Source organism: Branchiostoma lanceolatum, chromosome 14 (assembly GCF_035083965.1).
Source record: "Branchiostoma lanceolatum isolate klBraLanc5 chromosome 14, klBraLanc5.hap2, whole genome shotgun sequence".
Lineage (NCBI taxonomy): Eukaryota > Metazoa > Chordata > Leptocardii > Amphioxiformes > Branchiostomatidae > Branchiostoma > Branchiostoma lanceolatum.
In genome coordinates, this window is record NC_089735.1 from 1,130,835 (window position 1) to 1,157,514 (window position 26,680).

The following is a 26,680-nucleotide window of genomic DNA, read 5'->3' on the forward strand; positions in this document are numbered from 1 at the left end:
GTTGCGTGATCTGGACGTCGTCTGGTTTGTGTTTCACCCGGTCTACAGAGACACGTCGAGCACTGCAAGGTTACCGTAAGATCGGGGAGATAAAGGGGGAGACAAAGAGCTGGCTAGCCGCCCGGTGAGAGGGCGGGACCGCTACAGTACGTGTGGCAGGCTCCTGTCGGCTGGGTGTGTGGACGGTGTCGTGTGTGTTTGATCTAAAAGTCGTTTACACGCAGCCGTTGCCAATCGTCACTGCATGCTTCTTTGTTTGATGGTGACTCAGTGCAATGGGCGTGTCATACATTTTTCTATGACCCAATTGTTTAAATGTTTTAGTGTATAATGCTATAAATGATAGCATTAATGGCTACAACACATCTAAAAGCTAGTACTGGTGAAATCACACCGGTCAGAAACATCGACACTAACAGTAGTTTGCGCCGACGACTACCTTTGACACGAGGTGATAGCAATCTCTATTTTAGACAGTTTTGTAAGGAAAGGTTGAAACATTGGCTAGTACTAGTGCGGTGGCTTATAAGCAGCACAAGAACATCTTTCTTCGCTGGATGGTAGAACATAGGATATTGGAGATTTCTTTTTTTTTTCAAAACCATTAAAAGCAGCACTCCAGTAAGAAGCTCTGAGGAAGGTGTCTCATAGACAACGAAACGTAAGCAGGTGATATTTCAAAGGTTGGGGAAAAATGAAATCTCCGATATCCTTAGAACATCTTTCTCCTAACGATCAATGCATCATTGAAAGCGCATGGGATATTTCTTCTTCCGCTGTTTACGATAAAAATAATTGAAAACAGATATGTCACAGCGTCTTGTCTTCAAAACAGTGTGTGCAGCGTTTTCTTCCCTCCCTTTACTCTGCTGCTCTAAGTAAGTTAGCCCGGATCGTGAATCTACCAGAAAGTTCATTTCATCAAATTCCGCTCCTCCTATCCGGGTCCCAGGGCAGACGAGATTAGGCACCGTCTCTACAGGTAGAGAGAGGATTGCTGTTAAAGGATTACCTGTGCATTAGGAGGAGACCGGCGGAAACATCAACATTCCCCTGGGGCCAGGCCAACAGACACAGTCGGCTACCCCGTGACACTGGTGGCTTTATCCGCTGCCACGTGATGTTTGTTTAGGCTTCATCTCATCAATCCAGTTTTCATTCAAGCTAGCTTTATTTATGTTACAAGTAGAAAGAACATGTCTGCAATATTGGGTTTTCATAAAGGGTCTCCCTTGGGAAGGACCCCAAACATGATTGTGATAAATATTAGATGAAGAGAAGAGAGAAACACCACATGGAAGTACTGTTGCAAGAACGGGAACTTCCGTGATGTCTACTTAGTACAGCTATATATAGACACACTTAAGTTAACTCGTTGACTTTCACGTCGTATTTGTAATGTGTATCAGTATATCATGGAGAGAGGAGGTCAATAGATAATGCTGCTACTATATTGTATGTAGAGCAACCCTAGTCCGGGCAAGCTGCCCGATATGATGATGATGATTTTATGTTGAATGCAATTTAAGAGTCATTGCACGAGAAAACCAGGCAAAACCAGGCAGAGGTGGGAAGATGGGGGTCGGCCAAATCGGCTCAAACTTTGTATGTGTGATAGGTATGTGGAACTATGAACAGCCATATAATTAAAACCCTCCAGCTATTTTTCGTTATGGCGTTATGGGACCCCCCTCTGAGACCCTCAAAAATTCAACAATTCATGGCTGAAAATTACTGAAATTGCAATGGCTACCCTGACAATTCTGATTAAGATACGATTATGAATTTTATATTTCCATATAGCATGGGTTCCCTAGTTTTACCTGCCAAAAGTTGAAGGTGAAGCATTGAAATTGAGAGGGTGTACTAGGGGGTTACCAGAACCAATGAAAGCAGACTTTTCATCTCTTTGAATTTTAGTCATTTTTAAGGGGAATTATCTGCCCTGGGCAGTGGCTTTGGAGACTGGTTTTACTGTTGCTTGAGAGAGGAACATCTACTGATTCAAAAATAAGTGTCGTAAATTTGGGCCATTCATAACGCGAGCCGTGAATGGGGGCTCTTTATGGGGATTTTTCGGGTTCGGGGCTATAATAAATCAGGTTGTGACGTCTCACTACGGGGTAAGTTATGGCAATTTTTTCTGCCGCTACGTGAAAACCATGCATAATTGTCATAAAATGCTAGCACAAATCAGACATGTTGATTTGGGCTCTACATGGGGGATATGAGGGTACTTAAAAAGTAAATTAAGCTTGTTTTACACATTTTACAGTTGCTCTCTAAGAATTAGTTAGTTCCTCACTAAATAATTATATGCAAACATGTATTCATTCATTAGATGGTAATACATCAAATTAAAGGCTATGTATGGGGGTTATCAGAACTCCACATTTTCACTGGAACACACCCGTGCACATGGGTGCAGAGCTACATATACTTTATATGACTATAACAAATGTCAAGAACAATTTAAGATTTCAGCTAAATGTATATAATTTTGATGGTCAATCAGGATCAGTACAGGTATCATACTGAATTCAACAAACTGCAGTTCATAGATTATCAAACTTACAAAGTGTTCTCAGAAACGAAGCCCATTACTGTAGCATGTAATGTAATTTTTATTCCCAGGGTTACACACACCATATCAAAATTTTGATGCTACATGTATCTACAAAATGCATGCAATTCCTAAAATTATGTCATAGGACCATTGAAACAGTCATAAGCGTTAAACAGATGAATACCATTATGCAAAATTTGAAGTCCAAGATCATGCACATAAACTTGTTCTTCACTCACTCAGTCTGACTCTCAGGAAGGTGATTAAGGAGGATATTGGTTTACAGGATGATGATCTTTATTCTGATCTTGACAGGGACTTGTAAAGAAACTTGTGTCACCTCACAGAGAATGAAATGAATGGGATAATACAAAAATATCAACTATTGCCATCATCTATCATTGTGAGAAACGAACATCTGCAAACACGCCAAATGTGAAGGGCTGAATGCATTGAAGCTGATAGGAGTGACGCATTGCAATTTCCACGTACTTGCCACTTGTCAGTAACACGACCAGTATCCGGGAAAGCCTCCTACATCTGCCAAGTGGAAACCATTGTGCGCATCTGTACATGTTGGGCTGTTTCTATTTATCTATTTATTTATTTATTTATTTATGTCTGTTTTCTTTATACAGGGCAGGCGCACTCAGTGCTAAACGCACTGCTTCTCAGGCGTGCTCTGTACAGAATAACATAAACAGACTGATAACATAACAAGGAAATAACATGAACTAATGAACAAAAAGTAACCAAAATAATAATATATATCAAACACCGTAAATCAAAGTCGATGCGGCAGGCCTTGTTTGGAGGTCAGAGGTCAGCATTACTGCTCTACTAGCTTTTTAAAAGTTAGGCCCGACGTTGCCACTCTAACTGTAGCCGGCAAATCATTCCAGGCAAATGCACCCCTGTACGCAAATTTTCTTCGGCCGGATTCTAGTTATCCAAGTTAGACAGGGGTCAAACCAAACACCTAGATATTTAAAACATGAAACTACTTCCAAATACGTTCCAGAAAGAGTAAGATTTAGTTGTTCATTACCTAGGCGCAGCCTTCGTATAGTGCCAAAGAGCATAGACTTGCATTTACGGACATTTAGTGTCAGTCTGTTTGCATCTAGCCACCTCTTAATATTGCGAGGGTCAGCATTTAACCCTATCCAGACTGGGGGGGGGGGGGCTAAAAGTGCCCGCGGCAACTTTGACATCGTATTACTGCCAAACGATGTATGCTACGACTACCAAACTTGGTGACTTTACCTAAAATTTTGTTGGGAACAATTTTATACTAATGGTTAAAGTTTATCATTTTTCATGTTGCCATGGCAACGGATTTCTGACAGGCGTTTTATGCAAAAATCAATAATTTTTTTAAAACAATGATATTTCTCAGGTTTTCTTGCACAACTACACTAGTTTTCCCACATTTATAACATTATATGTAATTAGGTGTAACTTTCCTGATTTAATATTCATAATTTATGCTAATTTGATGACGTAATCAGTCAAAATCCAAGATGGCGGACTATATCACTATTTCAGGTATCAGCAGGCTTTTTTGCCTTTAAAATCGTCAATACCTGGCATTTTCTTTATCAGAAACATTTAGATTAACGTTTCTAGTCTATTTTCAGTGTCCTTTGGGGTCATAAGTGGAAAAAAAGGATTTTTAAAAATTTCAAAATGGCCGATCCAAGATGGCGTTTCAAGGGAATCGCTAACAACACATGACGTCACTCTATGGCGTCATTTTGACGTCAACGTACTTACCATTGACGTTGTATGCCTTGCATACCTTAAAATGAATAATACAAACAGTTTTGTTTAATGCCTTTAGATATTACGGGAATTCCCTATTTGGCCAATAAAATCACATCGATGACGTCATAATTACGTCATATTACGTCATAACGTCACCAAAATTACAGGAATTATAAAACTTGACGTGAATATCACTCCCTGCAAATTTGGTGATGATACATCATACCGTTCGGAAATTATGAGGGGGGGGGGGCCGAATCAGCCCCCCCCAGTCCCAGATATACCAAAAAAGCCCAGTCTGGATAGGATTAAAACTATGGACTTTTCTATGTTATGAAGCATTGACTTTTTTGAATTCACTATTATCTGTATTACGGTAATAATACATACAAAGAAGTTCAGTGATGCCCTTGACTTTTTTTCAATCTTTGAGATTTCACATTCCCATAACATTATGACAACCTCTAACCGCCTACAGCAAATGTATGTTTTGGTTAAAAAATTTTTTAAAACTATTGCAGTTGTAGCATAGTACTTAACCACTTAGCTCCCAAGTACCTGGCTGCCCTGCTTAGCCAGGTGCCTTGTATTGCATGAATTGTGTGGATTGTATCATTTAGATTTTGTAAATGTGCAAAAGAGATTGAAATTACTAGCTACAGTCATTGGCTGAGTTCTTCGAGAATGCTTGATACCAAATATTGAATGTTCTTTGAAATGGAACAATTGCAACTGCAATGTACAATCTGTTGATTTCATTATGATTCATGTACTGACCCAAATTGAGAAGTATATTATATGTATTTAGTTTCAAACTGTTCCCCGACATTTGGTATAGTGACTGTCTTGTTTCTTGATTTTCCATATAGCTGCCAGTGTACCAGTGATATCACATATGTGGGGTCCTGAAAACCCCCATACATAGCCTTTTTTACTATTGATCACTTCATAATTGCACATAATTTTTTAGTAAGTAATTTACTGATTGATGTCTTAAAAAGCAACTGTAAAATGTGCAAAATAACCTTAATTTACTTTTTAAGTACCCTCATATCCCCCATGTAGAGCCCAAATCAACATTTCTGATTTGTGCTAGCATTTTATGACAATTATGCATGGTTTTCACGTAGCGGCAGAAAAAATTGCCATAACTTACCCCGTAGTGAGACGTCACAACCTGATTTATTATAGCCCCGAACCCGAAAAATCCCCATAAAGAGCCCCCATTCACGGCTCGCGTTATGAGTGGCCCAAATTTACGACGCTTGTTTTTGAATCAGTAGATGTTCCTCTCTCAAGCAACAGTAAAACCAGTCTCCAAAGCCACTGCCCAGGGCAGATAATGCCCCTTAAAAATGACTAAAATTCAAAGAGATGAAAAGTCTGCTTTCATTGGTTCTGGTAACCCCCTAGTACACCCTCTTAATTTCAATGCTTCACCTTCAACTTTTGGCAGGTAAAACTAGGGAACCCATGCTATATGGAAATATAAAACTTATAATCGTATCTTAATTAGAATTGTCACGATAGCTATTGCAATTTCAGTAATTTTCAGCCATGAATTGTTGAATTTTTGAGGGTCTCAGAGGGGGGTCCCATAACGCCATAACGAAAAATAGCTGGAGAGTTTTAATTATATGGCTGTTAATAGTTCCACATACCTATCACACATACAAAGTTTGAGCCGATTTGGCCGACCCCCATCTTCCCACCTCTGCCTGGTTTTCTCATGCAATGACTCTTAATACTAAATTTGCTAAATTGGAAATAGGATTCCGGAACATTTGTTGCCAAAGTTGACATAAAGATATATCAGAAATATACAAAAACCAATGAACTTTTCCCTAACTGTTCATCCTACTGACAGACATGCGCATCTCCCTAACTATGCGGTCTCCTGACAAAGACTAAAACAGTTTGATTTGATTGATTGATTGATTGATTGTAGAGAAACGTACAGCCAGGGTTTCCGAACTAGCCGAAGGCTATTACAAAGGGTCAGCCCTGGTAACTGAACAATATACACCTACAAAGGAATGGGAAACCTAAAAACTGCAAAGGCACTCAGAAAGCTACGGCAGCTCACAGGAAAAATGATGCAGTGGAAAGAAACGAAGAAAGACAGAATGCAGCCAGAGGTTGTTTCCACAACTACATGTACCTGAGCTGAAGAACACAGTGGATTATCATCATCATCATGACACTACTACGCAAAAACATTTTGACCAGACTGGGAAAGGCTGAATCCAATTCAACCTTACCAGGACGTCTGAACATTCGTGACGCTAAATAAGGAATTTCTAGGGCAAGTAGAGTGCAAACATTTGCGAGCAAGCACACCATATTTCAATAAATCGCTTTGTTGCAATTTCAATAAGATGAAATAGATATTTAAATTGGGTGTCCAAAGATCAACTATCAATAATATCATGAGAAATTTCTTGGGCAATAATGTAACTAAGTTCCTTCTAGTATTTGGGCTGAGAAACTGTGACGTCAGCCTTAACAAAAGACATGTGAAACAGTCGGTGATAGATGCCACGTGATTTGGTGCATATCAAGACAACACACCTTTCATGTACTAACCTGGCAAATACAACTTTCTAATCATGTGTCCGTCTATTGCCTACCCCAATGCTAAAACCCCGTGCGGAATTCTGCTGTGCAGTACTTCCTAACTCCGCATGAGGGCTACTGTTACCTGTTTAATGACTGAAAGGTGCTGGCAAAGACAATACACTTTCACGCAAAGCACTGCAAATAAAATGATGATGATGTGACACGACAGAAGGTTTGAGAGTGCATGGTTGTGCTCAGATATGGGAGTGCTGTCTCTTTATTCATTGGGAAATATATATAGTCAGTCAGTCTATAAAGACTATGACATAGTACTCAATACTCATTGGGAGTACAATGAATAAACAAAACAGCAAAGTGTTGAAGTCAAGGAAAAAAAGACACATAGGACAAACACAGAAATTAAGCACCCAGATTTTATTCCATCAAAGGAAGTAAAAAAAAGGTCACCTTAAGATTAGATTTGCAAATGATATCAGAATATGTTATTTTGCCAGCTACATATAACTAACTGTTAAATGTGTTGGCTATAATCACAATGTTGGCACTGAAGTTACAGTTCTTTAAATCGTCACATACTGGATTCATACTGCTTTTAGCTTCTCAAATTGGAACTTGTGACTTTTTTCTACAATCTTATTTTCTTTTTTTCTTTGCAGGTGGGTACATCAAGCTCTAGTTATGGTTGCATTCATAATTACATGGCCTCTTCCAAGCATAGCTTTTTGTATGTCTTATTCTACTTTCTGATTGATATGAAAATTGCACATATCACAGATCTGTTTCACAGCTTCCCTTCCGTCTGTCCATGTTTTTTAACGTGTCTCACCAGACATAGTTTCCTAATGGCTGAATAGTCGCACAGATTACACTTGTATGGCTTGTCGTCTGTATGAGTTTTTGCGTGTCTTGACAGACTGGCCTTGCTAGCCGTCCTGAACCCGCACTCTCCGCAGCTGTAGGGTTTCTCACTGGTGTGTTTAGTCATGTGTTTCGTCACGTTTTCCTTTCTATATGCACGGTACTCACACTGGTCACACTTGTACGGCTTTTCTCCTGTATGGATTTTCAGATGGTCCAAGAGGTGGGACTTCTTGGCTGTCCTGTGCCCACACTCTCCACAGAGGAAGGGTTTCAGACCGGTATGTTTGGTGACGTGTGCGTCCAAGCTCTGTTTCCAGGCTGTGGAGAAGTCACAGTGGTCACACTTGTATGGCTTTTCTCCTTTGTGTCTTTTCATGTGTTGGGTGAGGTTGGATCGTTCAGCCGTGCAGTAGCCGCACTCCCCGCAAATGTAGGGTTTCTCCCCGGCATGTTTGTACTTGTGTGCACGCATGCGGGGTCTCCATGGTGTTGAAAAGTCACACTGGTCACACCGGTACAGCTTCTTTCCTCCTGGGTTGTGGGTGTACATGTGCTGATCCAAACTTCTCTTCCCTGTTGCAGAAAAGTCACACAGATTACATGTGTACTTCATGTGTCTTTTCGTGTGTTTTGTGAGGGTGGACTTGTCAGCTGTCCTGTACTCACATTTCTCACACATGAAGGGTTTCTTGCCGTTGTGCTTCATCCGGTGTACGAGCAGGCTAGCTTTCCAAACTGTGCAGAAGTCACACAGGTCACACTTGTACGGCTTCTCACCTGAATGTGTCTTCATATGACTGAACAGTCTGAACTTGTCGGCTGTCCTGTACCCACACTCCCCACACACATATGGGTTCTCCCCAGTGTGTTTAGCCATGTGCGTGGCCAACTTTCTCTTCCAAGCCGTGCGGAAGTCACAGTGTTCACACTTGTAGGGCTTCTCCCCTGTATGGGTGTTCATGTGCTCTAACAGGCGGTGCCTTTGCAATGTTTCGTACCCACATTCGGTGCAGATGTGTGTCTTACCACTGTGATTGGCTGGACTTATCTGGCGAGATGAAACCACGCCACACTGGTTGACGTTCTGCAACTTTTTTTTCCTTTGGTTTTTTCCCACTTTGCAGAACATCGAATTGGCTGTGTACCCACCTTCTGTAAAGATGGAAGGTGTCTCACCAGTGTTTGTAGTGTCATCGTTCTTGGTGGATTCCTTCTGACAGTTTTTCACACCAGTTGTTATCTCTGCTGTTACGTCATCTGTCGACAGAGGGCAGCTTTCCTCCGGAACTTCAGTAGGAGACCCACCACTCTCAGCAGCCATGTCTGCACCCTGCTGGTGGGAAAGACATGTTGAAAAAAATCATGAAAGATAAAATAAGCTAGTTCGGAGTTGCGACTACGCATGTGCAGTGTCAAAGGTAAAGCCCCCACCGAGACGTGAACAAAACCCGTCGGGGTGTTGTTATGCAAATCGAGTAAATGTCGAGGTGAGCACTGTTTACAAGCCGGAGGCCTTCACCTTTGACACTGCACATGCGTAGTAGCAACCCTGAACTAGCTTATTGTCGGTGTTCTAAGGTCAGCAAGAAGATGCAAATCAAATCTTCAAATCCCATCGCCAACATCTTTTGGCATTATGCCGGTAATGGGCCATTGTTGTTTTCTTGTAACGTTTGATGTAATGTTACTATACGTGGTCGTCTATTCGTATTACATTTGATATAATATCACCGTAGTATAATGTGACAATAAGATTCAATTCAACCAATAAATAAATATTGACTCAAAAAATGTTAATTCTATGGCTAACCATGACGCATTCTTAGATAAAAGGACAGGATTATAGACTTTAAGATCATATACTTCTTCTATTCAATATCATACCCCCACTGCCTACAGCACCTTATATATTCCATGCAGGGCTAAATTTTACCCCTGCACTGAATAAAATATTGCCTGCCCCCCCTCCCCCCAATAAAGGACACACAGTGTCAACATTCACTGGTTTACGTACGATTAAACTTCAGGAAATACACAGGATTGTTCATAAAAGCGACACACAAAGATGCTGCCTACCAGAGAAGGATGTGAAAGCCGTGCCGCCCTGGAATCAACAAACAGAAGTGGGCAAAGTGGATGAAGCACACGTCGACAAGAATCAAGATGGCGGACGGCACAATATAGACCTTTGACCTAGGTCATTGGGGAAAACCAACACCTGCTTACCCACATTAGTGTAGTGTGGGTGAATAGTACGATAGCATTGTAAGATCACATTTAGGTCGAATCATCGACGCTTGGCACGACAAGCTTCCTACAGTAGAGGCCTCTACTCTCATACGCGTCGTCTGCATGTAGTTAGTATGGTAATTGCAAAGAGATTGTGGTTTGTTTACCGTTACTCAAATCAGCCACATTCCTTCTGCACATATCGATGGCATTTATCACGTTTCTCAGCGTTATTTTCGGCGATACTCAACAGTCTCTCTTTTTAAGTTTAAAATATCAAAAATAGACGTAGTAAAAAAGTTAACAACTGTGTGTGTATTGTTTGATATTCATACCACCTGCCGATCCGAATGAAAGCTGTAAGCCATGTTTAAGTTCATTGAGGCAAGTATAGCTATTGAAATTGATGCTATAGCAATGATATATTTTGCAATAAAACATAACATCCTGTTACACATAGATGAGTAACTGCCCCTACATTGCAAGCAGAGGTTAGTGGAGAAGACCAAGGAGGTTCAGTATATAAAATCTCCTTGAGAAGACCGTGACCTTCTTATCATATTCCCCGTTTTCTGTCCACACTCTCCACTAAGAAACTTCTCCACAAACCTCTGATTGGAAAGAACCTGCCCCCTCCCTACAGAGGTTCGGCCCTGGCTGTTTTATGTCGCCAAGCCATGGTACATCAAAAAACCAACTGGACCCGAACCTCTGCTTGGAGAGTACCCCTTCCCCCTGCCAGTATAAACAAAATGATAGCGGACTAAAGAGAAAAATAAACCCTCCCTGCACCTTTTAGTACCCCTTACAACTCTTACTACAGAAACAGTGAGGAAACTTGCTGCCGCTCATGTACTTTGTATTTAACACTAGTCCTTTAAAGGACCAACCAACCCCTATTACTTCAGACACTACTGGCTTTTCTTCTGTAGATACCATTTCATAAAAGTACTTTTATACATGCTTTCAGTGTGTGAACCACAATATTATTTTTCAGACTGTGCGCGAGCCACAATAGTCACAATAAGTTGTATGGCTTCTAGCTAACAGGAAGATGCTTGGTCATATGTTAGTCCAGAAGGATGATGACTAATCAAATACTAACACTGGTCACACTTAAGCTACTGTTGTATGTGTGGCTTTTCTCCTTGGTGCAATTTTATGTGTCTGGAAAGAGTAGACCTAAAATCTGTACTAAACCCACACTCTTCACACATGAATGGCTCCTTAACAGTGTGTTTAGCCATGTGTCTGTCTAAGTGTCCTTTCCACACCGTAATGTAGTCACACTGATCACATTCGTATGGCTTATTTTGTCTATGTTTCTTCACATGTTCTGATAGGAGAGAGCATTCAGCTGTTCTGTACCCGCACACCCCACACAGGTAGGGTTTCTCAACGGTGTGTTTAGCCATGTGTGTGTCCAAGTCCCGTTTTCTACCAGTGCAGAAGTCACACTGGTCACACCTGTAGACCCTCTCTCCTGTGTGTATCTTCATATGTCTCCATAGGTGAGACCTGTGGCCTGACCTGAACCCACACTCTCCACAAATGTAGGGTTTCTCACCAGTGTGCTTTACCTTGTGCCTGTCCAAGTTCAATTTAGATATTGCGCAGTAGTCACACTGGTCACACCTGTGTGGCTTGTTTTCTGTATGTATCTTCATATGACGCAATATCTGAGACCTATCAGCTGTCCTGTATCCGCACTCTCCACACATGTAGGGTTTTTCTCCAGTATGTTCAACCATGTGGGTGTCCAAGTCCCCTTTTCTAGCTGTGCAGAAGTCACACTGGTCACACTTGTACGGCTTCTCTTTTGTATGCACCATCTTGTTGTGCTTGGTGAGGTTTGCCCGGAAAGGTGTCTTGTATGCACAATCTTCACACCTGTAGGGTTTCTCATCAGTGTGTGTGGCCATGTGCCTGTTCAAATTCACTTTCCTATCCGTGCAGTAATCACACTGGTCACACTTGTGCAGCTTTTCTCCTGTATGTATCTTCATATGTCCTAATAGGTTAGACCTTTGAGTTGTCCTGTACCCGCACTCTCCACACATGTAGGGTTTCTCTCCAGCGTGTTTGACCTTGTGTATGCCCAACCTCCCTTTTCTGTCTGTACAGTAGTCACACAGGTCACACTTGTACAACTTTTTTGCTGCACGAATCTTCTTCTTCTGGGAGAGATTTGACCTATCAGACGGTTTCTCACCAGAGTTTGCTGACACCCCATTCACCATGGACTCATCTTGGCATCTCCCCGCTTCAGCTCTAGATCTTTGCTTTTCTGTGACGTCATCCATCACTATCTGACTGTTTTCCTGCCTGAAAACTTCGGTTGGAGACCCAGGTCTTGCTGCCATATCTACCATGCTGTGAAAAACATATAACAATGTGAAACATACTTTTACTGATATCATACATTGAGGAATGATGTTAGATTAGTACACTAATATAAATGGTTGGTAGTTGCTAATATTCTGTGAAATTTACCATACATTGCACATGATGCACGTGCAATAAATTTTCACTTGACTATGTAAGAAAAATGTCACTATATAAATTTTAGGAAAATGTATCTATGATGCAGCTAGATATCAAATTCTCCACTGAAGTGAATGGAGAACAACTTAGCTCCACATGCCCCCAAAAATGGCAAACAAATGTACACATAAACAAACCAATCCAATGCTGCTACATGTACAGCCATGTACAGATATCACATCATCAGTTTTCCCAAGTACACGTACATTCCCTAAGAGCCAGGAGGCAAGACTCATCTGCTCTCAGGCCAACAAGACTACAACACTGCTTAGTTTAAGGAAGTGGAAAAATCAGTTAGCAAACAGATGATTAAACACAACGGGGTTCCTGAAACTTCTGAGCTAAGCAGGATTCTTACCTTCTCTAGTCGCAGCGGAATAAACAATGAAACTTCTTAGGTTATCATCCACTTTCATTTGGAATGAAGTCTGGTGCATAATTTCCTTGCCCCCCCCCCTTCCCGCAAAAGGGCACACTTATCGACCGATCACCATGCAGAGATCTACCTAAGTTCCAACGACTGTTCTAATAATTACGAGCCGCATAATTCACTACAATTACAGTAATCATCTTGGCTATCGAATCCTCACCTTAAACTGATCCCGAACAGACAACAAACGGCAGAAATACTACAAAAAGTGGACAAAGACACATTTACAGAAATCCAAGATGGCGAGTAGGAAGCTGGATTCTGGGATGTCAAAGGTCATTTCATAAGCTGTAAGTTATATGGTACACCTGATTACCCAAATATCATCGCACATCACAACACATGTAAAAACAGCTTATGAATTTTTCTTTCGTGGCTCTCTGAATTGAAATTGACTGTATCAAAGTCGTACTTGGATCGTAGAATAACAAATGTGCAAACGTTCTACCATGCTATGAATGAACACACAGGACACTAGGCTGACCACTCTCTTTAGTTCATTTACAAAATAGCTATTTCAGAATCATCATTTAATCATTGTTATTAAGTATCAAATATCTATTTGGATACATTATCTTTGTTCATGCGTACCTTGTCTTTAGTATCTAGTATAAGTATCTAGTTTTCACAGTGGACCCTTCTCTCTGAAAGGAGGAGGAACGCCCGCCTCACCTTTTTCTGTAAGCTAGTTAATAACCATATCAATATTAATACAGATAGTGTACTGAAACCAGCCCAGGGGCGCACCCGGGGAAGCCACACGCTCAAATTTCAACCACTTTACGCCCGAACAGACTCTTACAAATATTCATACTTCCCCCGCACCATACCCGAGTGGAACGCCCTGCCTGGCGCGGTTGTTACGGCTCCCACCGTTGAGTCTTTCCGCGCCAGGCTGGAGGCCTGCCCGCCTTAGCCTGGGACCTCCTCCCCCCCTACTTTGCCCCTAGCGGGGTTATCTGGGGGTAGTCTAAGTTGAAGTTGAAGTATACTCGCATGTTGTTGATATTATGAATTCTCAGAGATTGCGCGTGGATCCCGTCCTTCAACTTTAACAAACGGTCTAAGCAACTATCGAATTGATAAAGGACTAATGACTTAACTAATTATGTACTTAATGATGTCTTCATGTATTTATTTATCTACTTATTTATTTTGATGTATCATCTATGATTGTATTGATATCGTTTACGTTATGTTTACGTTAAGTTTATTTTTGTACTCTTTATCCGTGATTCCTGCCCCTCCACTTTACTTCGACCTTGTTGAAAAGCGGCCTTGTAGCCGAACAAGCATTTCGAAGAGAAATAATGGTTTTGACTTTGACTTGAAATGAAGCAAATTTATTCAGTTTACATTGAGCAAAATATGACATTTATTGTGGTGCCCAACCGAAGTTTAACACAGCGCCAGTGAGCAAGATACAAACCATCATACAACAATAACATATATCAACAACAGCAGCCTATCTTTACTAGTCTACCAGGGGATGAGGGAAGCCCCTGTGCCGTACATTCATTTCGTTACAAGGATTTTTATGCCTCTTTCTTTAACTTAGAATTATTAAGTCATGTGCCTCGTGGCACATTGGGCAGTAAGCTGTCCCCATGATTCAGTACGTTTTTTCACAAATCTATTCCACCTAAAACCTCATGCTGTTTCACAGAGCGGGTACTAAGGTGTTTTGTCCATACTGTGCACAGACCACAGTGATCAAACTTGTACGGCTTCTCTCCAACTGGAAAATGTTTGGCCACGTGTTAGTCCAGGTGAACTTGATGGCTAACCGAATACTAACAAAGGTCGCACTTGACTTGTACGTGTGGCGTCTCGTCTGACTGCATTTTCATGTGTCTAGAAAGGGAAGACCTGTAATCTGTCCTGAACCCACACTCCTCACACATGAAAATGTACTCTCACCTCTCAAATAAACGTACCGGTACGTTTATTTTTTTTCGCCTATAGTTCCACCCGGTACGTTCTTATTCTAGACGGTACGTTTATTATTTTTTGAAAAATTGAGGCTTTGCAAACCAGGAATCCCTCTAAAATCGTAAGATAAGGTTTATCTGCCCATATTTTTCCCCGGTATTTTTGCTCGTAATTCGCTATTTTTCGGCCTACCGGCGTTGATTTTCTCGCCGCTTTGACGGCCTTGTGAAAAGTATCCTGGCGGCACTCGTAACATATCGGTCGATATCGCTATGACGCTACAAAGTAAACCGGAAAAAAAGACGCGACATTGACATTTTAAAATACAATTTTCATATAAATAACTTTGATAGTCACTGTTTATATCGTAAACCAAAGCACGCTGATCAGAAACGTGAGGAGTAGGGTGCACGCCTGCACGGGGAATAATAATTTCCTGACCACTATATCCGTAGTATCGGCAGCGCGGCGGAAGAATTATTTGTTCACAGAAGACATGTAACACGTTAAAACAACAATCATAACTTAACTTCCCTTGTAATATGTGTTTTGAGGCCACAAAATCTCTAAAACGGCAGAAATATGTCCGATATGATTCGGTAAACAACAGCGCGAAATCGCGAAACATGGCCGCCACTCTCAGGCATGGCGACAGTAAAACTAGCAGCATATTGCATAGTGCGGATACCGATCTTTAAAATGATACCGTAAACGCATGGAAATATTATATTTTTTGGGCAACGATAGACACACAAGGCCATATTTATTTTCAGAGGGTTCATTTTTTTAAATAATCGTAAGATTTTCCCAATTTAGGCGGTTCATCGCGGGTTTCTAGTGTCAACACGTAATGGGTAACTTCTTAGTATGTGCGGTCTGTGACGTTGAGCTACTTTTACAGTCGATCTCTGTTCAATATTGTGGGATTTACCGCGGGAACTCGAAATCCGAGCGTCTCACTTTGTTTTCGACGCTATGGAGCAAAGGTTTATAGACATATTTCTTGTGTGGAAGGACTGTGTTCATATTTGTGTTTTTTTGTGGTTGATGTCTTTAGAAAATATGATCAGGTGCATTTAACTTAAGTACTCTGATGATTTTTGTTATATGTCACCGATTGTCAGTCATAATAAAATGATATAACAATTTTCTTTGATCACTTGCTTCAAGTTCCAAGTAGAAAAAAGCATGTATCAATTGTACATTTTCACTTGTTGAATTTGAAAGCACCGTGGCCCCCGGTTAGGGGTCATAGCGGGGAACCTATGCCCAATTTTTCATTATTACTATTATATTTTACGAAGAGGTGTGGAAGATCATCATGATTTGAACAAGCTATGGACAGTTATTCTGTTCAATATCTATATACTTAATAGGTATGGCATAATTGACTAAATATAAGTTACCTACCTGCTTATCTTATTTCCCTCTGACAGTGACAGTTGTACATGTATGGACACAGTTTACCTAGCCTCGACTGTCGATTTTTGAAATTTTCCGGGGGGTACTTTTATTCCAGGGGGTACTTATATTAGATTTTGAAGATTTGTCCGGGGGGTACTTCTATTCCAGGGGGTACTTCTATTTGAGAGGTTAGAGTAGTGTTTCTTACCGGAGTGTTTAGACATGTGGGTGATTAAGTCTGGTTTCCAATCTGTGCAGTAGTCGCACTGGTCACACTGGTACGGCTTCTCTCCTGTATGTATCTTCATATGACTTGAAAGGTTAGGCCTGTAAGCTGTCCTAAACCCACACTCCCCACACATGTAGGGTTTCTCTCCTGTATGTATCTTCATATGACTTGAAAGGTTATGCCTGTAAGCTGTCCTAAACCCACACTCCCCACACATGTAGGGTTTCTCATCAGCGTGTTTTGCCATGTGGAGAATCAAGTCTCTTTTTCTAGCTGTTCTGTAGTCACACTGGTCACACTGGTACGGCTTCTCTCCTGTATGTATCTTCATATGACTTGATAAGGCAGATTTGTAAGCTGTCCGGAACCCGCACTCCCCACACATGTAGGGTTTCTCATCAGTGTGTTTTGCCTTGTGTATGTCCAACTCGCCTTTCCTTGCTGCGCAGTAGTCACACTGGTCACACTTGTACGGCTTTTCTCCTGTATGTATCTTCATATGTCTTGATAGCTTAGACTTTTGAGTTGCTCTGTACCCACACTCTCCACACATGTAGGGTATCTCACTGGTGTGTTGAACCGTGTGTCTGTCCAAGATCCCTTTTCTGTCAGTACAGTAGTCACACAGGCCACACTTGTACGTCTTTCTTGCTGCGTAAATCTTCTTCTGCTGGGACAGGTTGGACCTATCAGACGGTTTCTCACCAGAGTTTGCTGACACCCCATCCGCCATGGACTCATCTTGGCATCTCCCCGCTTCAGCTGTTTGCTTTTCTGTGACGTCATTCGTCAATATCTGACTGTTTTCCTGCCTGAAAACTTTGGTTGGAGACCCAGGTCTTGCTGCCATATCTACCCTGCTGTTGAAGACATATAACAATGTGAAACATATTTTTCCATTAAATCACAAATGTATTGAGTAATTGTCAGTACACTAGTAGAAATAGTTTGTTGTTGCTAATATTCCGTCCTATTTGCCATACATTCTACCTGATGCAGTTGTTATGCGATAAACTTGACTTGACAATGCAAGAAAAATGTCACTGCATTCAATCTTTAAAATGTATAACAAATAAACAATGAAGTAAATGTTAGATTATTGCCTGAAGTGAATGGAGAACTCCACATGCCCCAAAAATGGCAAAATATACACATAACCAAACCAAATTATCCAAGCCTGCCTATACTGCTATGTACAGATTTAGTTTTCCCAAGTACTAGTAGCCGGGAGGCGAAACTGCTTCGCGTGTCCCGACAGGACAGCTCCTTCGGCTCACAACATGCATTTGAAGAAATGTTTACAAAGCGTCCCTGCGTCGAACCTGAGAAAAAGGTGGCTGCGGTAAAATCGTATCTGGTGCATGTACAGCAGGCCCTGGAGTCGAGGAGCTAAGCATGTGTGGGCCATGGGAAGTGGGAACAAATTATCTTGCAACCAGGCTGAATTACAGCAGTAAGGTAGGTTGTGAAAATCTCTCCTTTAGTAGGGGCCTTCTGAGCTAAGCAGGATTTTGGTCTGCTCTAATCGCAGTAGAATAAACAATGAAATCTGTTTCCTGCCCCCCTCCCCACACACGGCCTCACTTATAGAGCAACGTAAGTTCCAACGACTGTTCTACTAATTAAGAGCCACACTATTCACTATAACTACCGCAATTGTCTTGGCTATCGAATTCTCACCTTTAACTGATCCTGGGCATTGAAAAACGGCAGTATTACTACAAAAAGGTGGACAAAAACACATCGACAGAAATCCAAGATGGCGAATAGGCAGCTAGATTCTGGAATGTCAAAGGTCAAAGCTGTACGTTATATGGTGCACCTGATTACCTAAATATCATCGAGCAGTGGCGCACATCACAACAAATGTAAATAACAGCTTTTGACATTCAATGATTCTTTCTACATGGTTCTCTGAATTGAAATTGGCTGCATGAAAGTCGTATTTGGATCGTAAATAACAAAGTGCTACCATTCTATGAATGAACACACAGGACACTAGGCTGACGACTCTCTTTAGTTAATTTACAAAATGGCTATTTCAGAATCATTATTTAACCATTATTATTTCGGATTATGAAGTATCAAATATCTATTTGGATACATTATCTTTATTCATGTGTACCTCGCCATTATAAACCATATATATTCAGTTTACATCGGGCAAAAGATGACATCTATTGTGTTGCTCAACAGAAAGTTTAATACTGCGCCAGTGAGCAGGATACAAACCATTATACAACAGTCTTCTTAAGTTGAAAGTAAAGTAGATGTAGTGAAAGTTTCAATGACTTTGTGTTTATCATTTGATTTTCAGAACACCACCTGATAAGATGAAAAGGTGCAGACCATACTACTGTACTTTTAGGTTCATAAATTCCAGTGTAACTATTCAAATAAACTCTACGAAAATACTTGCAGACTTTTTTTGTATGCATGTACATTCTATGTGCCACCAAACAAGTGCTGCTGAGTTTGACAAGCCTACTAGTGAAGGGGGGGGGGAGCTTCTGTCCCGCATGTACATTTTATGTGCCAACAAACAAGAACTACAGCTTTTGACACTGCTAGCCTCTTTATACTAGCCGAGTAAGGAAGAAGGGAAGTCTCTATCCCATACATTAATTTCGTTACAAGGATTTCCATGCATCTTACTTTAACTTAGAATTATGTCCTGTGCCTCGTGGCACATTGGGCAGCAAGCTGTCCCCATGATTCAGTACGTTTTTTCATGCATCTACTCCACCTAAAACCTCGTGCTATTTCACAGAGCGTGTACTAAGCTGTTTTGTCCACACTGTGCACAGACCACAGTGATCAAACTTCTCTCCAACTGGAACATGTTTGGCCACGTGTTAGTCCAGGAGAACCGAATACTAACACAGGTCACACTTGACTTGTACGTGTGGCGTTTCGTCTGACTGCATTTTCATGTGTCTGGAAAGGGAAGACCTGTAATCTGTCCTGAACCCACACTCCTTACACATGAAAATGAAATGTTTCTTACCAGAGTGTTTAGACATATGGGTAATTAAGTCTGGTTTCCAATCTGTGCAATAGTCGCACTGGTCACACTGGTACGGCTTCTCTCTTGTATGTTTCTTCATATGACTCGATAGGGTAGACCTATCAGCTGTCCTGAATTCACACTCTCCACACATGTAGGGTTTCTCACCAGTGTGTTTAGCCATGTGGAGAATCAATTCCCTTTTTCTAGCTGTTCTGTAGCCACACTGGTCACACTGGTACGGCTTCTCTCCTGTATGTATCTTCATATGTCTTGATAAGGCAGATTTGTAAGCTGTCCTGTACCCGCACTCCCCACACATGTAGGGCTTCTCATCAGTGTGTTTTGCCTTGTGTATGTCCAACTCGCCTTTACTTGCTGTGCAGTAGTCACACTGATCACACTTGTAGGGTTTCTCACCGGTATGTATCTTCATATGTCTTGAAAGGTAAGACCTGTAAGCTGTCCTATAACCGCATTCTCCACACATGTAGGGTTTTTCACCAGTGTGTTTAGCCATGTGGGAAATCAAGTCTCCTTTTCTAGCTGTTCTGTAGTCACACTGGTCACACTGGTACGGCTTCTCTCCCGTATGTATCTTCATATGACTTGATAAGGCAGATTTGTAAGCTGTCCCAAAGCCACACTCCTCACACATGTAGGGTTTCTCATCGGTGTGATTAACCATGTGAAGTTTCAGGTTCTCTTTCCGAGCTGTACAAAAACTACACTGGTCACACTGGTACGGCTTCTCTCCGGTATGTATCTTCATATGACTTGATAGTTTTGACCTGTTAGTTGTTCTGTACTCACACTCCCCACACTTGTAGGGTTTCTCACCAGTGTGTTTAGCCAGGTGGGTATTCAAACTTCCCTTCGTAACCGTGCAAAAGTCACACTGGTCACACTTGTACAGATTCTCTCCCGTATGTGTCTTCATATGACTGGCGAGGTGAGATTTGTAACCTGTTCTGAACCCGCACTCTCCACACATGTAGGGCTTCTCACCTGTATGTTTAACCATGTGAATGTCTAGGCTACTTTTCCCGGCTGTGCGGTAGTCGCACTGGTCACACTTGTATGGCTTTTTTCCTGTGTGCATCTTAATGTGCTTGTTCAGCTTGGACTTCATACCTGTTCTGTATCCACACTGCAGACACTTGTAGGGTTTCTGACCGTGTTTAGCCATGTGCTTGTCCAATTCCCCTTTCCAAGCCGTGCAGAAATCACACAGGTCACACTTGTACGGTTTCTCTCTTGTATGTGTCTTCATATGACTGGCTAGGTGAGATTTGTAACCTGCCCTGAACCCGCACTCCTCACACAAGTAGGGTTTGTCATCTGTACGTGTACGTTTAGCCATTCGTAGGTTCAGATTGCCTTTACCTGTCTACTGTCTGTGCTGTAGTTACACTGTTTTGTTTTCTGCTTGTTCCTTTTCTTCTGTGTGTTTCCTTTTTCTACATGGAAAGGTTGGACCTATGAGATGGTTTCTCACCAGTTTGTTAACAGATCATCCACGTTGGACTAATCTTAACATCTCCCCTTCTCAGCTGTTTGCTTTCCAGTGACGTCATCCACTAATAGCGGGCTGTCGTGCTGCTCTGCAACTTGGGTTTGAGACCAACGGCTTACTGCCACATGGACCCTGTTGTGGAAAACATACATGCAAGAAAAAAAAAGGCATTGGATACAATCTTTTTCTCCATAATTTTTCTTTCTAATATGATGCAGTTGTCATTAAATCCTCACCAGAAGTGGAAAAGGTCCAGATGCAACAAAAATCTGAAAATCTATACATGAACAAACTAATTAAAGCCTTCAAAAACTGACAAATTTTCCCCACTGCCCATTCCCAAGTAGCCTGGATGCCAGACTGTTTTCAGGGCCTTCATACAATCATAGGCTAGCACCTCAGCTCTAGGGCTAGGGGACAAAGGAATTGTACTTAAGTAATGTAACCAAGGCCCCTCTGAGTAAGGCCCTGAGGAAACTCACAGGAGTTGGCCTGTGTAGGCCCTGAAAAAGTCCGAGATCCAGACTAGTAGTAAATCTCATTTGTGGTGAGCAAGGTTGGCATAAGCGGTCAACTATGATTTAGATGCTCTCTGATCTTAGCGTGCTGCCTACAAGTGAGAGTAGATTATGAGCAAACCTCAATCCGTTCATTCTTAGCCTCCGATGCAGACTCCTCCCGGCTGTTTTCTTTTTCAAGTTACAATTTTATACTATTACATTTTTTTTCTTATTACCGGCCAGCAATAAGAAAAATGTAATAGTATAAAACTGTAACTTGACAAAGAAAACAGCCGGGAGGAGTCTGCATATCGGAGGCTAGACGGTGACCCCGATGGACCTCAAGTTATAAAAACTTGTCGGGACAAAGCAGGGCGCATGGTTACGGCGTGAGAACGTGGAGCCAGCGGTGAGTGCACCCTCCGCTGGGCGCGGACTTCACAAGTCCATGCCGATTGCCATGCACTAAGTGATTTTTAATTTCGTTTTGTGGCGCCGAGTGGACGCAGATGCGTCCCGGCCAGCAATAAGAAAAATGTAAATACTATAAAACTGAAACTTGAAAAAGAAAACAGCCGGGAGGAGTCTGCATCGGAGGCTAGTTCATTCTACAGTCGCATTAGAATAAGCCCGTCGACTAGGAACCTTTAATCTACTGGAAAAATGTAGTTGAATACAATGCATCAGATACAGCGGATTGAAATGTATACATTCTTGCCCCCCTCCCCACAAACGGTCATACATGCGGATGCAAAAACATGTAAATATCTACGCAAATTCTATCGCGCAGATTGTCAAGTACGAACACAATCATTCACGTTAAACTAGAATAACTAGAGCAATTGTCTTGACTATCCAATTCTCACCTTTAACTGATCCTGGACAGAATACTATAAAAGTGGACAAAGAATTCGAACACATCAGAAGGTATCAAAATGGCGGATAGTAATGTCAAAGGTCATAGGTATTAGGGCAGGGCGATGGGGCATACCTGATTACCCCAATCTCACCCTGCAGAGCTCGAAATAGCAGTAAAGAATTAAGCTAAATGAAGATTTCTTTGTAGTTTTGTCATGATTACATGATGATGTCATGTAAAATGTAATGATTGTGGTTTCTTTTCGCTTGACTCGGTTCTCTGAATAGAAACCGCATGTTTAGCACGGGAGACTCGTTGTAAAGTATCAAGCATTGTATTTGTATCGTATTTTTAGCAGTGAGACAAGTCATTACACTGGGTCAGCCAAGGCAGCTCTCGCTGGTAAAGGCTGGCCCACAAAATACAATTATTTACCTATATATTGTTTACCTTATTTCAATTTAATGTAATGTATAATTATGTCATTACTGTCACTAATGCAGTAATGGAGGTCTTTTAAACAATACTAACTTTATTGCGAACTCATGCCCGAAGACTGATTGCAAGAATACATTGAAATGAGATAATGATAATAATGATAAAGTACACAGTAATGAAATAAACACAAAGTAAAATTTAAGTCGTCAATTGGAGATTCCACTAGTCAAACAGTTGCTATTGGATTTGATTTCTTTTCTGTGTGCAGTGGAATATGAAATTCCCTACGTTTTGGGAGGTATTATGTTAAATAAAAGTACTTGGATAATGAAATGTCAAATTAGGAAACTTGCGACTGAACTATTCTTAGAGTAAACACACAGGAAACTAATGGCCTGGCAAGTTTCTTTACTTCCATTCACAAAATTATTAATACGATGATCATTCATTCATCCAATGAGTAATCTATGTTACAGTATTGTATGTAGTATGTCAGTAGTAAACGCCAGCATAATTTGGTTAAGGCATTGAAGCGGAAATCTACTTGTTTATTGATAACCCCATCTATACTTGACGTTGTTCTAGGTTCCTAGTTAGTTACCAGTTAAAATCCTCTCACACCATAAGGTGTATAGGGCGGTGCCCATCTCCGTTTCATAGCCCTGAGCCACACTGTGGTGCAATCACTGGAGCAGGGGGCTAGTCCGCTGGCAATGGAGTGTGTTTAACTTCCATACTGTTTCATAAGTATGTACCATTTCTATAAAGTCTTTGGTATGACTCAATGCGCCTCTTGTCCAGAGTTCCCGGGGCTTGAACTCGGGCCTTCTTGTGCAAGTGATTTGAACCAGATGTGGCAAGTGACAGGAGCGCTGACCACTTCACCACCGGGACACCCCGTTAGGTAGGAGGAAGTTACTATTGAAGTGGAGAATACTAATACAACAGACTTTCTCTTTATTCCTTACATCCTGGCGCACATAAGATTGGTGACTATGGAGAATTTAACATCCTCCCCTTGTACCTCCTTAAGCTCATAATCACAAATCACTTCAGTAAACGAGGAAACGCATTAACTTAGTGGTAATTTATTCATGTACGAGTTGTTTGTTAATTAGATTTACATTTATTCAGCGCTTAGGAATATACTTGTTTCCATACTTTTCATTTTCACATTTTTTTTTCTTTATTTGTTACATGTATCATCTACTTGTTACTTTTTAGCTGGTGATTTTCTGTTATCTTATTAATCAATCATTCGTTACACTAAGAAACATGGACAGAGACTCATTTAGACCTTACAATCACTGGTCTCCATCTTCTCCTACACAGTTCGGTAAACATGACTTTTTCTTTTTAATATTTGTGAAATAAAATCAAACTTGTAGCCACATATGCACATTTCACACAAGTATTTCCGTAAGTCCGCCCCACCTACTACTAGTAGTATGAATACATGCTTTCTCTCAGTAACAGTACCCTGGTTATCTTTCTTAGCATTGCACAAGCCAGCATTCACACCTGTACAACACCACTGTATACTATCAGTAACTAGAACATTCTTGATTTGAAGTAAGCCATGCATATATGCTGGTCCAGAAATCCTATGTGACTTACACTATTCACACTTGTACGGCTTTTCTAGTAAGTGTCTTTTCATGTGTGCGGAAAGTGAAGACCTATAATCTGTCCTAAACCCGCACTCCCCACACATGTAGGGTTTCTCACTAGTGTGTTTGGCCATGTGTGTATCCAGGTGCTCCTTCCTAGCCGTGCAGTAGTCACACTGGTCACATTTGTACGTTTTTTCTCCTCTGTGTGTCTTCATATGTTTTGATAGGTTGGACCTGTAAACCGTCCTGAACCCACACTCTTCACAACTGTATGGTTTTTCACCCATGTGTTTAAGCATGTGTTTGTTCAAGTCCCCTTTTCTAGCTGTGCAGTAGTCACACTGGTTGCACTTGAGGGGCTTTCCCCCAGTATGTACATTCATATGACTTAATAAGTTAGACCTGTAAACCGTTCTGAACCCACACTCCCAACACATGTGTTTTTTCTTACCAGTGTGTTTTGCCTTATGCATGTCAAAGCTTGACTTTCTATCCGTGCAGTAGTTGCATTGGTCACACTTGTACGGCTTCTCCCTTGGCAAGATGTGTGTCTTCATATGGCCTGCTAGCTGACACCTTTCTGCTGCCCTGTACCCGCACACTCCACACATGAAGGAGTTCTCACACGCACGTTTAACCACGCGCGTGTCTAATTTCCCTTTTCTAGCTGTGCTGTAGTCCTGCGGCTTCTTTCTTTTATGTACCATCGCCATGTGCTTGGTCAGGTTTCCCTGGTTATCTGTCGCGTATTCACACACCTTGCACGCGTAGGGGTTTACACCGGTGTGTTTAGCCATGTGCCTTACGAATTCCCTATGAAGCGCTGTGCAGTAGTCACAGAGACGGCACTTGTACGGCATTCTTTCTGGCGGTATCGCCTTGTGCAAGAAAGGGTTGGGCCTGACATATGGTTTCACACCAGAGTTTCTTAACAGACCATCCACGTTGGACTTTTCTATACATCTCCATCTTGTGACTGCTTGCTTTCCTGTGACGTCATCTGTCAATAGCGGGCTGTTTTCCTCCATGAAAACTTCGGTGGGAGACCCACGGCTTGCTGTCATAGTTGACCTGCGGTGGAAAACATATACATATTGGTAAGAAAATGCCCTTTTAATACAAGAAGTGTGCATAAGATGCAAGAGACAGGAATTTCTTACCGGAGGGTTAAGGGAAAATGGTCTATATACCAGCCGGGGGTCTAGTCGCAGTAGAATGACATACAATCCGATGGTGCCTTATAAGCTAGTTCGGGGTTGCTACTACGGATGTGCAGTGCCAAAGGTGAAGGCCCCCGGCTTGCTAATAGTGCTCGCCTCGACATTGTCTAGAATTGCATAACAACGTCCCGACGGGTTTTGTTTACGTCTCGGGGGCCTTCACCTTTGACACTGCACATGCGTAGTAGCAACTACGAACTAGCTTATATGGTTTGCAGTTTATAAAGTAGCCTCCATTGCTGGCCTCCCTGGCGACGCCGGCGATAATATTTTTGAGGAGCGCTGATTCGCGTGTTTTTTTTGTTTTGTTTTTTTTTCTTTCTAACTTATGGGGGGCAGGGTTTTTTTGCTGGGGAACCCGCATTGTATACCCGTATTGCTGGCGAACCCTGGTATGCCGCCACAGTTACTACTACTACAGTTATACGGGTTTCCCAGCAAAAGACCCTGGACCCGATAAGCTAAAAAAAACGCGAATCAGTGCTCCCACAAATTATCGCCCGGGAGGCCTGCAAAGGAGGCTAGAAAATAAACCCCCTCCCCACACACGACATTCGAACCAAGGTGAACAGCTCTTCGTAAGTTCCACCGTCTATTCTACTGGAATAGTTTCTCATGTAAACTAAAACAATTGCACACGGTTATCGTTCTCACCTTTAACTGATCCTGGACAGGAAAACGAGAGCAATACTACAAAAAGTGGACAAAGAACACATCGCATCGGCAGGAATCAAGATGGCGGATAGTAAACTGGATTTTAACCTATGTCAAAGGCCAAAGGTTAACTATAGTTGCTATACCTGATGACCCTTATCTCATCGCGTGGCGGCGCACAGTGCAAATAACAGCTATTAAAGACTACAGCAAGTAAATTTTATGGTAAACATGCTCCGCAGACTCCGAATCTAATAGGTTAAAAATTGACCTAAGAAAAAAAGCTACCTACACTTTTTGATGGCGATAAAGCGTGTACGAGGAATTGGAA

The 26,680-nt window shown here is 41.6% G+C and overlaps 5 protein-coding genes across 7 annotated transcripts; all 5 read right to left on the minus strand.

The window, feature by feature from the left end:
- Positions 1–7,308: 7,308 nt before the first annotated feature.
- LOC136449214 (zinc finger protein 605-like) lies at positions 7,309–10,310 on the minus strand. 2 transcript variants are annotated; one of them, XM_066449103.1, is made up of 2 exons: positions 9,851–10,310; positions 7,309–9,104 (listed from the first exon to the last, which is right to left on the minus strand). In XM_066449103.1, the coding sequence occupies exon 2, from the start codon at positions 9,093–9,095 to the stop codon at positions 7,695–7,697; it is 1,401 nt and encodes a 466-aa protein (XP_066305200.1). In that variant the 5' UTR covers positions 9,096–9,104; positions 9,851–10,310; the 3' UTR covers positions 7,309–7,694. The 2 variants fall into 2 exon arrangements, with proteins under 2 accessions (XP_066305200.1, XP_066305199.1); XM_066449102.1 differs by having other exon boundaries at positions 7,309–9,107.
- A 535-nt stretch (positions 10,311–10,845) lies between these two features.
- On the minus strand, positions 10,846–18,469 carry LOC136449215 (zinc finger protein 665-like). 2 transcript variants are annotated; one of them, XM_066449106.1, is made up of 2 exons: positions 18,223–18,469; positions 10,846–12,376 (listed from the first exon to the last, which is right to left on the minus strand). In XM_066449106.1, exon 2 carries the CDS (start codon positions 12,373–12,375, stop codon positions 11,125–11,127), a length of 1,251 nt encoding a protein of 416 aa, XP_066305203.1. In that variant the 5' UTR covers position 12,376; positions 18,223–18,469; the 3' UTR covers positions 10,846–11,124. The 2 variants fall into 2 exon arrangements, with proteins under 2 accessions (XP_066305203.1, XP_066305202.1); XM_066449105.1 differs by lacking the exon at positions 18,223–18,469 and adding an exon at positions 13,138–13,569.
- On the minus strand, positions 16,436–17,392 carry LOC136448650 (gastrula zinc finger protein XlCGF57.1-like). Its single transcript, XM_066448288.1, has one exon. The coding sequence runs from the start codon at positions 17,390–17,392 to the stop codon at positions 16,436–16,438; it is 957 nt and encodes a 318-aa protein (XP_066304385.1).
- A 557-nt stretch (positions 18,470–19,026) lies between the features above and the next one.
- On the minus strand, positions 19,027–22,590 carry LOC136449213 (zinc finger protein 665-like). The gene is made up of 2 exons (XM_066449101.1): positions 22,432–22,590; positions 19,027–21,197 (listed from the first exon to the last, which is right to left on the minus strand). The coding sequence occupies exon 2, from the start codon at positions 20,910–20,912 to the stop codon at positions 19,419–19,421; it is 1,494 nt and encodes a 497-aa protein (XP_066305198.1). The 5' UTR covers positions 20,913–21,197; positions 22,432–22,590; the 3' UTR covers positions 19,027–19,418.
- Positions 22,591–23,965: 1,375 nt separating this feature from the next.
- Positions 23,966–26,578, minus strand: LOC136449217 (zinc finger protein 665-like). Its single transcript, XM_066449108.1, has 2 exons — positions 26,350–26,578; positions 23,966–25,546 (listed from the first exon to the last, which is right to left on the minus strand). Exon 2 carries the CDS (start codon positions 25,537–25,539, stop codon positions 24,481–24,483), a length of 1,059 nt encoding a protein of 352 aa, XP_066305205.1. The 5' UTR covers positions 25,540–25,546; positions 26,350–26,578; the 3' UTR covers positions 23,966–24,480.
- Positions 26,579–26,680: the final 102 nt, after the last annotated feature.